Below are 17,501 nucleotides of genomic sequence, written 5' to 3' on the forward strand. Positions count from 1 at the left end.
CAAACGGTTTGTTTAGGTTATGATATCATATTATGCCAAAATGACAAGCTATGATCAATGAAATCAGGTTGTAGTGTATTTGATGACATATGGGCACATTGGCATCGGTTCCGGGAAATCCGTGAAATCCGGTTTTATACCCTACAGTTACATTCGCGGTATAATAATCATTTGGCATATCAAATCATGTAAGCATGATAATATAAGGTCAATAAAGATTATATGTGGTGATTCCTTTGGCATATGGTCACATTGACATCGGTTCCGGGATTCCGGAATACGATACGGTAAGGTATAATCATATTCATGAAAACCATATCATGTGGTGGTTCCAATCACGACAAAAAAGTAGATATACCTAATGGAAACAGTTTGAGATGAATCCTGTGACACATGGTCACATTGACGTCGGTTCCTGTGATCCTGACACCCAGTTCTTTAGGCCATAGTCATATTTGAGGCAAATAAATCATACTGCATATCAAATCATAGGATATGGCCATGAACGATAATTTCAGATAATTTCATTGTCATATAGACACATTTGCATCTGTTCCAATGCCTCCAGTATCTGGTTCCGTAAATTCTGGATTATGACTAGGAATGATACAATCGATGCTACTATATCGCGTGGTGCGTAAAATCATGCATGTTCAACCGAGGTGAATATTATAATGCAAACAAAACATAAATCTGAGGACAGTAGCCACCATCCAGGATCTGACCCTGGTGCTCCGGAAGTAATTATAAACTAACGGTCCTAGCTGCCCCGTAACGTGGGTAAATCACCTTTTCGTGGTACGCTACGGGATGTAAGATCTACCACCGATTTCTAGTCCTGACTACTCAAAATTAGGGAAACATGATTTTTCAGTAATCACAGGAACACATCGTAGCCCTTGTTACTTTTTACGCCTTGATGATAGTGACAACACTCGGCTTTTGTGTACCGAAGATGATATTGAAACAATAACAAAATGAGTTAGTTAGTCTTCATCTATTTATGTGATTCCAAATCTTCTATTCGTTGTTCTCTAGTTTGAAGTGGTTGAGACTAGGGTTCTGATGCATGGTCATTATCGGTGTCATTGTTTAGTTTTGTTGCTAAGGAATCCAATTATGACGCTTTGGAGGGTGTTTCAACACTCCGAAGGGTACACAGCAAAAACATAATTTTGATATCACATCAAAGTGGATGCACTTCAATCGTGTCAAAAATGTGGTGTAATATTACTTTCCAAAAAGGACAAAATTATCATATATACAGTGCATGAGCTGACATTACGCTGCTTTTACTGCATTTGTTTATTTTTGTGACCATCCTCATGTAGATGTAATATTAAAATTTATGTTTTGCTGTGTATAAATAGTGAGACTTTTCAATTATAGTCGGATCCTTTCGATAAATGCAAGAATTAAAATTGTAAAAAAAATCGAATACTTCATCATCTCTCAATAGTGATGGAGTTATAGGACATACACTAAACTAAGGACACGGGATATACCTACTACAATAGATCAAATTACTGGTCGCAGTGGTGTTAGGTGTTAGGGGAAAAAACATTTCTAGCTAAAATATTCCGGAAATCTGGTTCTCTGGAAGTCATTCTGGACTTATGATCCTGGCTAAAATATTCCATAGAGTGTGACACTCCAACCCACTACAACAAAGTCAAGTAAATATTTAAAATCAATCAAACATGATGCTGAGGACACTTGCATCTTCCGGGATCTGTTCCAGAGTTTTACAGAAGTCATTTTGGACTTATGGTCATGACTAAAATACTCCATACCCTAGTACGGAGTCGTTCGAGGCAACTTCTATACGACTTGTTTCAGTCATAAACAGGCTGCTTCAACTTTTCGAGATGGAAATGTGCTACTTGGGTTGAGTGTGACACGTTAAATGACTACAGCAAATCCAATTGAATATTATTACAATGCCAATATAATATGACCCTGATGATTACTGCCACCAAATATTATAAATTAACAATATGGTTCACTTCCAGAATTCCCATATATTTCTGAAAAGACGCATAAATAATACCCTCTCCCTGAGAAAGGTGACTAAAAACATCGTGGCCTTATTATTTAAGCGTGTAATCAATTCATACGTTTAGTCAAATAAAAGGTGTGGCAAACAGTATTAGCTTTCTCATGCATGTTACATCATGACATTATACTACGTTCAGACTATAGTTGATATTAATAACGTAATAACGTAATAATGTTATATAATATGATATCAAAAGTGCCTAAATAACGTGATATCTGCTATAGTTTGAATGTACAACAAGCTTAGAGGTAATCCAAACAAATAGAAGAAAATGCAGATTATATCTGCCATCCCTTTTTACATACCACATTGGCAACTGACAGGAAGAAAATTTTCAACACGCTAATAATCGTTAACCCAATTTTGGGTAATGGATTAACAAACACGGTAAGAAAAAAACACTCAAAACACTTGAGTTTAAAAAAGGTCAAAAATAAAAAAAAAACTAAAAATGAATTCGATTTTCAATTAACCACTTCATTCGAGCAGTTAAAATGACGTTTACTACCACTCGAACTTTAAAATAAAACATTATTTAGAGATTTTTTCTTCTAGATCCTCGAGAAAAGTAGCCAACATTTGTGCGTTTCATGAAAAAATATAAATTATTTAGTCCAGTTTTGTGAAATCGCTGGTAGAAAGTCACGGCAAAACTGCTTGACAAAGTGGTCAATTAAAAGTACTCAACCGTCATGTTTTCACCGTTGAGAAATTTTAACTTATTTTTGAATGTAAAGCATAGCAACCTGCGCTGCTTTTGATACTGTCATTTTTGTGTGCTTCATCGCCTTCGTTCGTGCTTTATTATTGGCGTTGAAGGCACCGTCGAAAAATGGTCTCTTCTAGAAATGATTGACAGCTTCTTATGGGATTTTTCGGTGAAATGAAAGGATAGTACCATAGAGGTAACTCTAAAACCCCGTTCATATTACAGCGTATATCACGTGATATACGTTGTCTTGCAATGAGCACTCATACATCTAGTTTTCTTTGTAAATCCTATGTATGAGTGCTCATTGCAAGACAGTCTATATTACGTGATATACCCAACAAGCATTTTGAGTTAATCAACAGCTGAATAAGCCATTTTTTAGCTGAAGAAGCATATTTTTGCATGAATAAGCTCTTATTCAACATTCAATGTTTGTTGGGATAGGCTGTACTGTGAACGGGGTATAAGACCAGAAGGTCCCGATAAAATGTGCTCAACTTTTTGGCTTAGTTCTGGTACTATCTTCGGTCCCAAGCTAATCGATGCACCCCTCGAAACATAGGAAAATCCATGAAACCCTCATTTTATCTGTCAAACTTCCATACGGAATGAATCAGTTCGTATAGAGTTTTCCACTCGCTTTCTACCCAAAAGTAAGTTAGTTGTACCCAAATTACGTAAGTATGATTATACTCAACGTTGGGTTCCCACACTTTACTACCCTTGTTGGGTGGTTTTGCTCCTCCGTTTTTGACAACATTAGAAGGAGAAAAGGAGACAAACTAGTCAAAAGTAGGTAAAAACAAACTGACCGTGTACAATACTGTGGACCCCCGCTAATCTGAATGATACTTCGTGCATATTAACGGGGTTTATTTTTATTTTGAACTTCTTGTAACCCTATGACCTTCAAAAATTTGAGTTTCTGGTAGCCTTATTTGCGGTTTTGTTTTGATTCTGCTTTCCATTTTGCATCATTTCATTCCGCTTTATTATTTATTACGCAATTACAGCGGAAGCGGAACGGCAGCGCGAGAAGTGGAAAAGCCCAATCTGAGTAAGCCTACTTGTCGGATTGAAAACTATTCAGAAGAAAATTGACTCCGGCTAGGCATCTTGATGTTATTTGTGACAACTGCCAAACTGCTCATTGAGACGATAATGAATAAAAACTGAAAATGCTCATGCATTTCCAAATGGTTTCCTACCATTCCCATATACACAGCAAAAAAAAATGTAATATCGATCAACGTAATTCAAGCTGATGTATGAAATAATGATGTAATAGCAAAAAGCAGATACAATATTACATCAATGGATGTAATTCTGTTCGCAAAATCGATGTACATCGTACAATGTGATATTACACAACCGATGGATTGACCTGGTTGCAGCAGTTTCGATGTAATATTCAACAACTTTTTTTGCTGTGTATGCGAAAGTGACTGGCCCTCTAGATGTGGATGATGTCAAAAACAACAATACATGATTAATTGAGTACATGGGACTTTACTTACTTTTGGGTACTCACATAGTACCTGGGTGAAATAAACTTTTTTTCCTTGATTTGTTTTCCGTACTGAATACCAATGCTACCGACGCCCAAGAAGCAGATCCCACACCCACCCTTCGTGATCAGAGATTTTGTACCTCAGAAAATCCCGGCGGCGCTTGAGATATAAATTTAATTTAGACTATTTTTTTCTTATCGAGTGGTTAAATTTTACTCAACAGTGAGTTGTTTTTGATAGCATTGTTACGCTCAATTTACAGTGTACTAGTCACCTTTCGCGTCACTAGAGCCGCTAGTGTCGGGAAAAATCGTGTCTTGGGGATAATAGAAGAGTGAACCATATTGTTAATTTATAATATTTGCTGCCACCTTCCGGGATCTGGTTCAAGGGCCTCATTGAGGAAGTCGAAGTTAATAGTTTTCCATATAATCGCTTGTATGAAAAACTTGTTCCCTGTAAATCATTTCAGATCAATGAGTGTCCCATGGAATATTTCAGCCAGGACCATTAGCTCAAAATTACTTTCGGAGAACCTGGATCAGATCCCGTATGAAGGAATGTGTTCACAAATTCCTGAATAATTGGCATTGTAATATTCACATGGGTTTGCTATGGTAATTTTATTTTTTGCGCTCTATGAAATATTTAGCCTCGTTTATTGGGCTGGAATGATTTCCTGAGAACCTGGATCAGATCACGGATGGTCACACTCTTTGGAATATATGATGATGGTCCTACCTCTTACCCCTACAAAGGTTTGAGCTGGATGGACGATTTATCTTTAAGATAATTGAATATGACATTTTAACCAGGTTAGCAAACAAAATCCAACTGGTTTCAGTTACAGATATAAATTCCCTCTAGAGTTTACAGTTGCCTCACAGCGATATAAATGTGGAAAAGCTCAGGCGTCCACCTTTTAGTTCGCCTTTTTGTCCACCTAAAATATTCATAAGTATTACAAGCGATCAAGAGTTAATGAACAATCAACAAAGCATCCTATTACACTAGCAACCCCACAATCTGATGCTATCATAATTTTCAGCAATGTCAGGAATGCTCACGAACCCCCAACATTTGCCAGAAAACTTACTACCAACCCAAGGTATCTTCCAAGTAAGCTTCAAAATCGCAATTTTTATTTTTTTATCAAATGTTAAATTCAGTCTTCAATATCCGTAATACGCACGCGAGGCTCAAACCTTTGTAAACTACTTTTTTTTATTAAACTACTATTAAATCAAAAATTAAAAATCCATCATCACCATCGTGGCGAACAGAAATAGTTTTTGCAGTGCTACAATAATTATTAAAAAAAAGTCGTTATGACAGCTATCCATATAAAATAATCCGTTAGAGATAACTTCGTCAAGATACATAATTTGTCAATTCATAAAAAAAAATCACTGGATAACTGTTCAAAAGACAGTTTTAACGTGTGAAATGCAGTGTCTTTTAAATTATGTAAGTTTTGCTGAACGTTTGATATGTCTAGGCATCGAATTGAAAACATTTATTCCTCTATAATATAATGAATTTTGTGAATCACAAGTCAAGAAATGTGGTGTTCTTATTTCAACCGCGTTTCTAGTATTATATCTATGAAAGTCACTTCCTCTTTCAATTCGATCACACAAATATCGAGGCAGCAAACCGCTAACTACTTTAAAAATGAACACCATAGTCAAATATACAATTCTTTGCTTCACCGACAACCATTGTAAGGCGTCTAGCATCAATGTTGAGGAAGTGAATCTATTCTGCAAGATCTGTAATCTCGATATCTGTGTTGCATTGGCCAGAAATAAAATGGAAGAGCAAAAGTCAAGATGAGGTGAGATGATTGATTTGTATAGCTGTATTTTACTGGCAATAGTTAAATCGTTTTTCATTCGACATAGAATTCCATACTTCTTGGCAATTTTCTTGATGACATTGTCAATGTGAGAGTTGAACTTAAGTGTGTCATCAATTATCACGCCAAGATATTTAATCTCTGAACGCGATCAATAGTCTCATCATAAATTACAACAGAGACCTTCTCATTTACTCGATTCCGCGAAATTACCATAAATTTAGTTTTACTTGTATTAATTTCAACTGCTGATTCTTCAACCATCTACTTAGAGAACGCAAATCTTCATTCAAGTGTAAAACGGCATCATCAAAATCCTTAGCTTCAATCAATAACACAGTATCATCTGCAAAAAGATTAATGTCGCAAAATCGTAAAACACGTCACAAGTCATTAATATACATAATAATTTTTTTTTTCCTTTGGTTTGTTTTTTCCGTCGATCTTGTTTTCCGTGCTGAGCACCAATGCTACCGACGTGCCAGGAAGGCAGCTCCCACACCTGGACCCTACCTATCGACCCATCAACTCATGAACCGGGGACCAACGGCTTTACTTCCCATCCGAAGGAAGGCGTGATCAGGGATGTTATGCCTCAGAACATCCCGGCGGCGCCGACTGGTATTGAACCCAGGCCTGCTGGGGTGAGAGGTAATCACGCTTACCACTACACCACCGGCGCCGATTAATACATAATAAATAAAAGGGGCCCTAATACACTTCCACAGTGCTTAAACGGTTCCAAATTGGGCCCTGATTAGCCTCCCAATATTTGAACTCATTTAGTAAGAAACTGACTTCGCACAAACCATTTGAAGTTAATATGGAAATTACTATTTCGCTTCATATACCTATATCTCATAATTCACCAGTTCACTCTGCTTTAGAAAATGATAACTGCGCTTGTTGAAAATTTTCTCAGCTACAACTTTGGAGACCACCTTTCGATCAAATGTAAGAAACAGAAGTTATTAATGATTCAAGTCACAGATGTCTTATGATTATGCTCCATCAAATGTTCAGCAGGCAACATTGCGAATAATAGAGGGCAAAAATCATGGCTACTATGTCACACTGCAGAATACAGTGTTGCCCACAGTACAGTTGCTTAATCATGCCATAAGATTATCAATCTCTTAAATAATTAATAACTATTTAGTTTGACGCTTGGCTGATAATCGATCTTCTGCAAAGTTGAAGCTGATAAAATTTCCCATAAGAATAGTAATAGAACATGATAACAGTATAATATGGAAAAAGGCTAGAAGACAATGAACAAATACTTTGGTTTTCCCATAGTAATTTCCATATAAACTTCAAATGGTTTGTGCCAAGCCAGTTTCTTATCAAATGAGTTTAAACTTTCAGAGGCTAATCAGGACCTGATTTGGAACTGTTTGAGCGAAAATTTCAAATTTTGCATCAGTCTACTGGTCACCTCCGACATTCCGGCTGTCTCTTTTTATTATGGAGACTTTCAGCCGAAGGCTGGTTCATCTCCGGAAACCCCAGAAGAAGGATCTCCACGTAACAACGTTTTTTTGTACAGAGGCTTGGATGCCATGTCTAAAGTTTTCAACATCTGGAAGATCCGCATCAACGCGGCGAAGACCCAGGTCATAATTTTACCACATTCGCTATCACCCAGACTTGTTCCGTATGTGAATAATAAGATATGCTTAACCCGCTCAGTTGTGCAATGGTCAAAAGAGGTTGTGTACTTCAGACTAACACTAGACAGCAAGCTTTCAGGGAGCATGTCAAAAGTGGTCCGTCTTACCTCTGGTTTACATTTTTCACAATACGGAACATTTTTACATGTTTTTACATTTATTAACAGTCACAGAAGAAGTACACAGCAAAAAATAAATTTTATTATTACATCCAAGAGGATGCACTTCAATCATGTCGAAAGTCTCATGTAATTTTTATGGCCACAAAAGTAAACAAATGCAGTAAAAGCAGCGTAATGTCAGTTCATTTATAATGATAATTTTGTCCTTTTTGGCACGCTGACGTAGGACTACGTCTTTGATTTCTATATGGGGGTACACTTTGTGAAATCCGAAATTGAAACATGTAACAAATTAAGAAAGATTTTGAACGTTAATAACTCAGCTGCCCCTGGTCCAATTTCAATAATTTTATCACCAATCGATCAGATGCCGAATGTTGATTTTCATCAAGAAACTATTGAAAAACTGGTAAATGTCCAGCATTGTCCAAAAGCGTCGAATTAACTAACAAATCCACCAATTACCTACATGCATATGCTGCTTCCCCAGCACAGTCGTCAGAGAGTAGTAAGTAGACGAAACAAGTCGAAGTGGCATTCGCCTCCGATCCTCGGGCGCGTGCGAATAGAGAGGTTGGAATTGCGTAATATTTTGCACACTCATCGCCATACTCAAAACCACACGCTCCCAACGACCACACCACTGCACAGTGGTTCCTGGCTGGCCAAAACCTTAAAAATTAAAGTTGATATTTTTTTTTATTTCAATATTTTTTATCATTTATAGATGTTAAGAGTATCTTAAATTGAATGATTTGTGCAGTTCTTTTGATTACATATTTGTTTATGGTTGTTATAGTGTAGCGATATCACAGTTTTTTGAAAAAAAATCGTAATGTTTCTTGTTACTGTTTTGCTCAAATATAGCAAAAAATATTGTGTTTGCCAACTTGGTTGCTTGAGAAGAAATGTTCCTCGGCTTATTTCACGTCAAATGGATGGTAAAAAAGAGTGTATGTACTGTTTTACGTGACAGTTTCAAATAAAAAAATTGCATAAATATACTTTTTTCACATTTAGACTAAGCAAAACATATGAAGGACACTTCCGCCCACTATCCTTTAGTAATCAAAAGATAGCTAGAAAAGCTAGCTTTCAGATAGGTTTTAATGTGTTTTGCGATTTTTTGCGAAAGAAGTTGAAATTAGGAATAACAAGTAAAGTGTTCTTTGGAATATATCCATTTCTAAGTTATATAATCTGTGGTGTATACTGTAGCAAGCTTTACAATGCCTTTTTCAAAGCACACCAACACGCACACACATATACACATGTACCATATATCTATCTCTTATGGTTCATGAGTTATGATTTTTTTAAACAAGCAGGTTAGGGTGGCCCCTAGACAATCGGCATTCTTTTAATAAAAGGTAAAAACGTTGTGTCTTCAACAAAGTTGCTTTGAATTGAATGTTCTACAACTGTTTAGAACACTGCTTTGGTCTATCTCAAATAATAAAAAAATTAAATTGTTAATTCACCAATTTTATGGACCACCCTAATTTTACGAACATAAAAAGATTGAACAAAACATATGAAGCAAGTTTACCTAAGAAACCATATACCTAAAATTGACGGTTTGGGCGCAAACATTTTTGTCTTCCTAAATATGGCTTTGGGACCATTGTACATTGGTTCTGGCTCTACTATACTTCTTTTTGTGACGTCTTGATTGTCAAGTTTTCTTCGTACAGCTAAAAAACATCTATTTCAACTGTTTTATGCCTATTTGCAACAATTTTAAGGTTTTGGCCAACTTTTGTTCTAAGGGGAACCACTGTGCACTGTGTGGTGGCGTTCGGTCGTCGAAATCAGTAGCAGCAGTAGCAGCAGTAGCAGTGTTTTCGGCGTGTGGCGCAGAGCTGGTAGCGAGTCACTTTTGAGTGAGTTAGTCACTTTTTTCAAGCCAGTCACTAAAAAGTCTCTTTTTTTAAGGCCAAGTCACTAAAGTTACTATTTATTGTAATCAGTCACTATTTTCAACTTTTTCAGCGTGAATTTATTTCAAGATTGATCATTCTTTGCTTTGGGCGTTTAATCGTCTTTCTCTATCTACAGGTTGTCTATTCATTTTTATAAATAAAATTATCTGACTTTTCCAGGTTTTTCCAGTATTTTAACGGATAAATTCCAGGTTTATAATAAAGCTAAATTTTTAAATGCGTTAAAAATATTCTTTTTTTTTGTAGATCAAAAACAACAGCATTTTACCCAAACGTTTTAAGACATGTCAATCAGTTTTAAAGAAACAGCTTTACAATCAAATCCATTGAGTGTTGAAGTTTATCACTTACTTAATTTCTCACTTAATAAAGTTGTAAAAAACTAACCCAATTCGAGTAATTCCAAGATCTAAAATTATTCGATATCTTGAAGTTTCGTATTGCATGTACAAGTGCAAGATACTAAAAATTTTCAAAGTGCCAGAATCAAAGAAAAAAATAAATGATTTATTTCAAGTTCGTAGGAATTTTGGCGAATTAATGAGTAATGAAAGGAAATGCTGAGAATTTCTGAGAAACTCCATAAACAAACAGCGGGAACATAAGGGAAGTTAATATGGGGAACTTACTGGAAGCTTTAAGAACCTCAAAGCGGTTCTTTTAGCATCCGAAAATATTCGGGAACTTTTATGAAGTTCCTAGAATTTCAGTGAATTTCACAGGTGTCAAGTGAACTTGAGAAATATAGAAAACATAAGGGGTATTGTGCATTTTTTAAGAAGTTTTAAGTACCTCAGAAAAGCTAGATCTAGAGATTTTTTTGGGGAATTTCAGACCTTAAAAGCAGTTTTTAGCTTAAGTCCAGACTTTTGGAGCAGTTTGAATATCTATAGTCGTAAATTTAGAAAAATTCAGGACAGTTCAATGATATGCTGAAAAAAAATAAAAAATTGGGGCACCCTTAAGATGTTCCGAAAATTTCAGAGAAGTACAAAGTCCTTCAGATAATTTATGAAAACTTCAGAAATATTTCAGAAACTTCACAGAAGTTCAGAGAATTTCAGGGAAATTTAAAGGTTTTTACGGCAATTCCATTTATTTCCGAGCAGCAGAACCGAGATCTTCAATAGAATTGAAAGTTTTAGGGAAGCTACGAGAACATCAAGACAGATTATAGAATCAAAGGGCAGTTCAAACAATTTCAAGGAAACTGTAAAAACCTTAAAGAAGTTGCGAGAAACTCAGGGAATTATGAATATATATCAAACAAATTACCGGATTATTAAACAAATTAAAAGAACTTTAGGTAACCACTGATAAGTTCAGAGAAAATTAGGGACCGTTTATAATGGTTATAATAATTAGGGAAATTGTCGAAACTTCAAGGCAAATAATTGAATTTCAGTAAAGTTGCGGGTTCTTAAAAAAATACTGAAAACTCAGGGCAGTCTAGAGAACTTTAAGGAAATTCAATAATCGTTTAGGCAGTTTAAATACCACCAAGAAAGTCTAGACTATTGAAGAAGTTTTAAATAAGTGTCGACAATTTAAGGGAATAGAACTTCAAAAAAATCTTGAGAACTTCAATGAAAATCATAGAACTATATTAATTATTTCGTTCTAATTCCATGAAAATTGCGATAGCACAAAAGTTCCAGAAATTTAGAAAAACTTCGAAAACTTCACAGAAGGACTGTGGTATTCACAAACATTTCGAGAACTTTATAGAAATCTATGGAGCTTAAGGAGAGATCCCCGAGCTTCAGGATTTTCTATGAACATTGGGGAGGCCAGTTCCCTTAGTTTCAGAAAATTAGTGGGAAGTTAAAGCAGTTCCCAGATTTACAGATAACTTCAGAGACGCTAAGAAGTTAATTGAGGTCTTCGCTTACGTTCAGAAGCTCACTGAAGCTTAAACATTGTTATGGCGGTTCAATTAAATTCAGCGCAATACAACAAGATTCATGCGAACTGCTAAAACTTTAGAGAAGTTTTGAGAATTTCAGAAAAGAACAAAGAACCTCAGAGCAGGTCCGTTAACATTAGAGAAGTCACATAAATTTTAAAGAAGTTTAGAGAACTTCAGCAAATTTTTAAACATTTAGAGGAGATCCATGATCATTGAAAAAAATTAGGAAACTTTAGGAAGTCCAAAAAAGTTCAGGGAAGTTTAAGAATTTGATGAGAAGTATTGTGAGTCTCAGGCTAGTTTCTCAAACAACAAAAGAACTTCAAGGCAGTTTCATTAACTTCAGGAAAAAATTGGAAACTTTCAAGTAGTTCTGAAAACCTCAAAATAGTCCATTCCATATTCTACGGAGATTTCATTTGAATTATTCCTCAAAATTTTGGTGAAGCTATCCTACGAATTCGATTTTCTTTTAGTGTTCCTTGGAATTCTCCACAATAAGAAACTCTTTCGAAAGATTCTCCGAATATTCATTGAATTCATTTCAGATTTCCTTTTCAATCTCACTACTTCCCTTGGAATTCTACTCACATTGAAAGTCTCCTAAGAATTAATTGGCATTTCTCCTCACAAACTACTTCTATTTCTTCTCATAATTTGTTTGGCAAACTCTCCTGAATTCATTTTCCGAATTCCTGTGAAGGTGTCCTGGAGTTATTCTCAGATTTAATTGTAATCCTCCTTTAGCATTTTCAAAAAAAAAATCCAGGGATTTATGCTCCGGATTCGTTTTTTCCCACAAACTTTATGAAATTATGCTCAGAATTCCCTTGGAATTTTCCTCTGAAGCTCTTCAGAAATTCTTAAGAGTTCACTTTTTAGTCACTATTTTTACAACTAAAAGCCACTATTTGGTCACTTATTTCATCAAAATGGTCACTAAATTCACTATTTTTAACAGCAGTGATTGCTACCAGCCCTGGTGTGACGTTGAAAATTGTTCTCGAGTAACAACGAAAGGCTGTCTGCAAGCAGCGAGCTGCAGAGCCCACATAAGCAACCATCAAAGGAGGAAGAAGCTGCACCGCTATGCTATGGATCGGAATCAGTAGCTCTTCTTGAGTCGCTGCGGGTCGGTCATCTATGCCAAGCGTGTCACCCTCGCTCCAAACGACATACAGCTCGGCAGCCTCAACCGTGTTGAACACCCAGCTCAGAATTACTCAACCATCACTACAAAACGGTCCTTTTCAGGGCCACCAAAAATTTGTTAAAGAGTATTATTTGGACATTGGTCAAGGTCATCAGTTCCCGCAAGCAGCTAGCTATCAAGGCTAGCTGTCTATAGAAGGTGTGGAATTATAGGCCTGAATATATTGGTGCAATTAGTTTTTCCTCGGCTTTCATTCCGCATGATTCGTTTCATTCGTTTAATCAATCACCCTTGTAGTGACGTCGAAAAGATTGTTTCAATCGACGCTTACATATGAATTTTAATGTGGATTATAGAATTTTAAAACACCTTTTTAAAGTCGGGTAGATGAATCGAAAATACTCAAGTTGACAGTCCCTTGGATTCTCTTCATCAACTTTCTCTTTGAAATAAATACTACAAATTTGATACGCTTACAAATAAAAAACGGAAAAAGTTAAGATAATTGATGATTGATCAATTAAAAGAACTAAATGTTCACATTTGTTCCGTCCACTAGCGGTCCTACGTCAAGCTTCCGTTCGTGCCCCTAGACACAGACCCTTCTAGTTTTCGACACGATTGCAGTGCATCCACTTTGATGTGATATCCAAATTAGTTTCCAAATTAAGGAAAAAGATACCAACAAAGGTCTCTGTAAGTACATCGACCAGACTTGTGTTTTCCTAATAGTAACATTAATTTGATATAATAGCTTTAAGACATTAATTCTTGTTAACACAAAATAACGCCGCCTGTCTGTCTTTGTTGTTTATTTCGGCGTTTTACCTGTTACCAAACTAAAATGTGTTTTACAACATACTATAACAAAGAACTATACAACATGTATGGTTTTCAAGAGTTGATTTTTCAATAATCCAAAAGGTCTTCCCGTCGTCCCCCAGCGCTTCCAGCTAAAAGGTACCGCGTGTGATTCACATGCCTATGTTCTCTTCATGTTCGCTATTTCATAAACGAACTTTAACGTCCTCTATTTAAAAAAAAATACACAAAAACTCTGGTTCCTAGCTATTTTCATTAGAATCAGAGAAGATAGCAACGACGACATGTGTTCCTATGCGATTCAAGCCATACCACTTAATTTAAAACAACGGAACATTCAAACCAAGTCTCTTCCTTCCGTTCAAATTTCTTTTTGTAGGTACAAGAAAATCTCAAAAACAACGTGTGTAATGAAACCTTACAGCAAGACAATTTCCTTCGTATCCACTGAGGAGCACCGGAAAATTAACTGGTCATGAGCACAAACCAAAGGTATAATGCGGAAAAGTAAGGGTATGAAGCTATTGTACTGTATGAAGCTATTATACTGTAGAAAAATGAAAGTAGGTAAACTTATTAACGACTCCAGTGAGAACATGCAAATAACAACTTTTTAGCAACGAGAATGAGAACGATAATTATGGTACTAAACTAGACCATAGAAAAGTAATAGCGAATTCGTTTATTATTCAGTGCCAACCTGGATCGGGTATCAAAATTGGGTTTGTTTGATTTCTGACAAACGTCAGTTTGATCGTTTGTTTTAAAAAGTATAACGTTCTGTGTCAAGGGGCACGAACGGAAGCTTGACGTACACGCTAAGATCAGTTTACCTAGACGGTACAAAGAGATTACCGCTAGTGGACGGAACAAATATGTTGATCATTTAGTTTTTGAATTGGTGGCCACACCAGTGCACGTCGATGCCGACCGGATGCCTATTGCGGGAAGCCTTTCATCCGGTCGATGGGGGTGCTTTCGTCGTCGTCTCAGTGATGTCACTTATGCAGATTTATCTGTAATGATACAGATTTTTCTCAAAATTTTGATACTGATATCTGTATATACAGATTACAGATTTTTTTTAAATATACAGATTTTTCAGATTTTTCAAATAAGTGGAATATATGTTTAACTCTGGAATATATTATTATTAATATCCATAATTAATCCTTTCTTCCTTTTGAGTAGGTACGAGCACCTACCATATACCATTTTTTATTTTTTATTGTATTATCTTCGTTAATTTTACTTGGATGTTCTGATTTCTGATTGCTCGTTAGAAGGGGTGTGAGTTTTTCATCCTTATTGTTTAATTACCTAGATCACATGGTGACAGGTACTATGATTTTTTGTTTTGATTTTTCGAATCGGTAAACAAGCCCTTTTAACAACCCAGAAGCTGATTGATTACGAAGAAAGTGTTTTTATTATCGCTGCTTTTCTCCTCCCTTCCTTTTATTGGTGAAATGGTGCGCGATCAACCGAGCATTGAGCTAGCTCATGTGAGCATGCGCAACGTGTCGTTTGTTCGATTTGTGCTTTATTGTTGCGTCCGTGTTTGGGATTTTTCGTTACATGTCTGAATTCTCGCGTCACTTTTCAAATAGACCAATGTAACATATCCACCATTTTGAGAAAATCGAAGTTGAAGTTCGATAGATTATTATTTTAACTGTTTAAAAACAATACATTTTGCAATACTATTTTTAATGTAGTCAGTGTATAATAACGTTGAAAATTCAGAAGAAACGGTAAAATCACAATTTTACTTTAAATTTCATGCTACAACATAGAAAAAACCACATAGGACGTTTTGACAAGTCGAGTTGTACATCGGACATGTTACATTGGACGATTTTTCTCAATGACATAATCAATGAGTGTTACATTGGACGTTTTGTCTACATGATACTAGATTCCCTTTCACAGATTTCAGAGTATAGTACCTAACTTTAGATTGGCCCCGCCTTTGGAAAATGAGCACCAATCATGTTAGGCAGTCCGAATGACCGAAGTAACAATCATATACTCATCATTTCAAACTGTACATTGGACAATTTTTGATCGATGATTTTCTTAAATAAATGAAAGTAAATTTGGATGGGTGTTTTTGTATCACATACAATGATAGAAGAGCAATAGCTTGTATCGCTTAACTCGATTTGTTTACATTTGTTACATTGGTCTATTTGAAAAGTGACGCGAGAATTTTGATTTTTTTAATGTGACCCCCAGTATAGAAATTAAAGACGTCCTACGTCAAAACCTACCTTACGTATTGTAAATTAAACTTAGTGTACTTTCAGTTTACATTATCAAAGTTTATTTTAAGGGGCGGATCTCTCAAAGGGAGGGGTCATAGTAAAAATAATCCCAAGAAGTGGCATATTGTGATGTTAGAGATGTTTATATCACGAGATCCCAACCATATAGGATGTTGCCTCCTTCTACAAAGATATTCAAGAATACAAGGTCTTCAGAACTATGACTAGTTTATATACCTACTAGATGGCACTAAAACGAAAATGATCAAGTTGCGCCATCTTATATACACGTTATATAACGCTATCTACAGATCCTGCTCATATAGGGTTAACTACCCCATTTCCGGCCTATTAAGCACAACCCGCACTTAGTATTTCTTAATCTAGCCTAGCTTAGCACCAAACGGAATGTTATTATTACTGATGGCTTCCAAATTTATTTACCTTTCCGTACGTACCGTAAGATTTGATAAAGAAAAACCAATCGTTAATATATTGTCAAAAGTCTAACACTACTTCTTGACGCCAAACTCAGCCTACGGATTCTGAACTCAGCCTAACGCATTGATACGCCAATGAATTCACTTCGGCCTATCAGATGAATTGACTTCGTTGGGTAGCTTATTAACTAAAGTATCGTACCAAACGCATCATTGACTTGTTATCTCTGAAATCATGGATTTATTTGAAGTTTTCGGCTCCATAGTCCCAAAATGGCCAATTAGGCCGAAGTAGTTCTCTACCCTAGATAGTTTCCATCTTCAGCAAAGTTTTTCAGATGGACAAGACTTATCCCAAAGTAAAAAGTTTAGTTTAGAATTGCCAGACCAGATATAAGGTTTCCGTCTTGGGTAAAGTTGTTCAGTGTCTATTAGAGGGAACTAAGTTTTTCTTACATCACAATTATGGACACTCGGTGATCGGATGCGGACATATGAAAATTCAGCGAGTAACCAGCTCACAATTTACCATGACAGCACTGATGCTTGGGTTTCTATAAACTATGCTCGTATTTTGCTCACCTCCATATACATTGAATACCAACCTGTCGCATAGCTGTCAAAAATCCTTGCGGATTGAAGAATCCCGTCATCCAGAATACCTGAAATTAGAGGGGAAAAATACGATTGTTTAAATCCATCCAGAGTATTATTCAGCACAAAGGCCAACCTTTGGGCGATCACTGCTAATCCATGCACGGAATTGTTGATTCCTTTCCAGCAGTTCAGTGTACCAGAATCCAAGCGTCGTAGATTCCCACGATATCTAGACAGCGCGGAATCAGACCAAATTATATATGCAATTAAATTCTCTTCAGTTCTCTCATGTTCGTTCCACTGACTGATGCATCTCTCTCGGTAAGCAACAATCAGTGCATTCGAAAGTGAATAAACTAGCTATTTATGCAAAGTGGATAACAGATAAAAAAAAAGAAACAGGTTGTCGCTATTTTAACACGGCTATGGAAGCAA

General features: G+C 36.1%; 1 protein-coding gene across 2 annotated transcripts in view; it reads right to left on the bottom strand.

The window, feature by feature from the left end:
* Nucleotides 1-17,501, bottom strand: part of Dhc1 (Dynein heavy chain 1) — a 44,013-nt gene that overhangs the window by 11,744 nt on the left and 14,768 nt on the right. For both annotated transcript variants that reach the window (XM_065236594.1, XM_065236526.1), the window contains 2 exons: nt 17,200-17,295; nt 17,075-17,131 (listed from right to left, as the gene is read on the bottom strand). In XM_065236594.1, coding sequence (XP_065092666.1) covers nt 17,075-17,131; nt 17,200-17,295 — 153 coding nt within the window. The remainder of the gene's footprint in view (nt 1-17,074; nt 17,132-17,199; nt 17,296-17,501) is intronic.

This window comes from Ochlerotatus camptorhynchus, unplaced genomic scaffold (genome assembly GCF_037179485.1).
Source record: "Ochlerotatus camptorhynchus isolate MF236.1 unplaced genomic scaffold, CSIRO-AGI_Acam_v1.1 ptg000004l, whole genome shotgun sequence".
Classification (NCBI taxonomy): Eukaryota; Metazoa; Arthropoda; class Insecta; order Diptera; family Culicidae; genus Ochlerotatus; species Ochlerotatus camptorhynchus.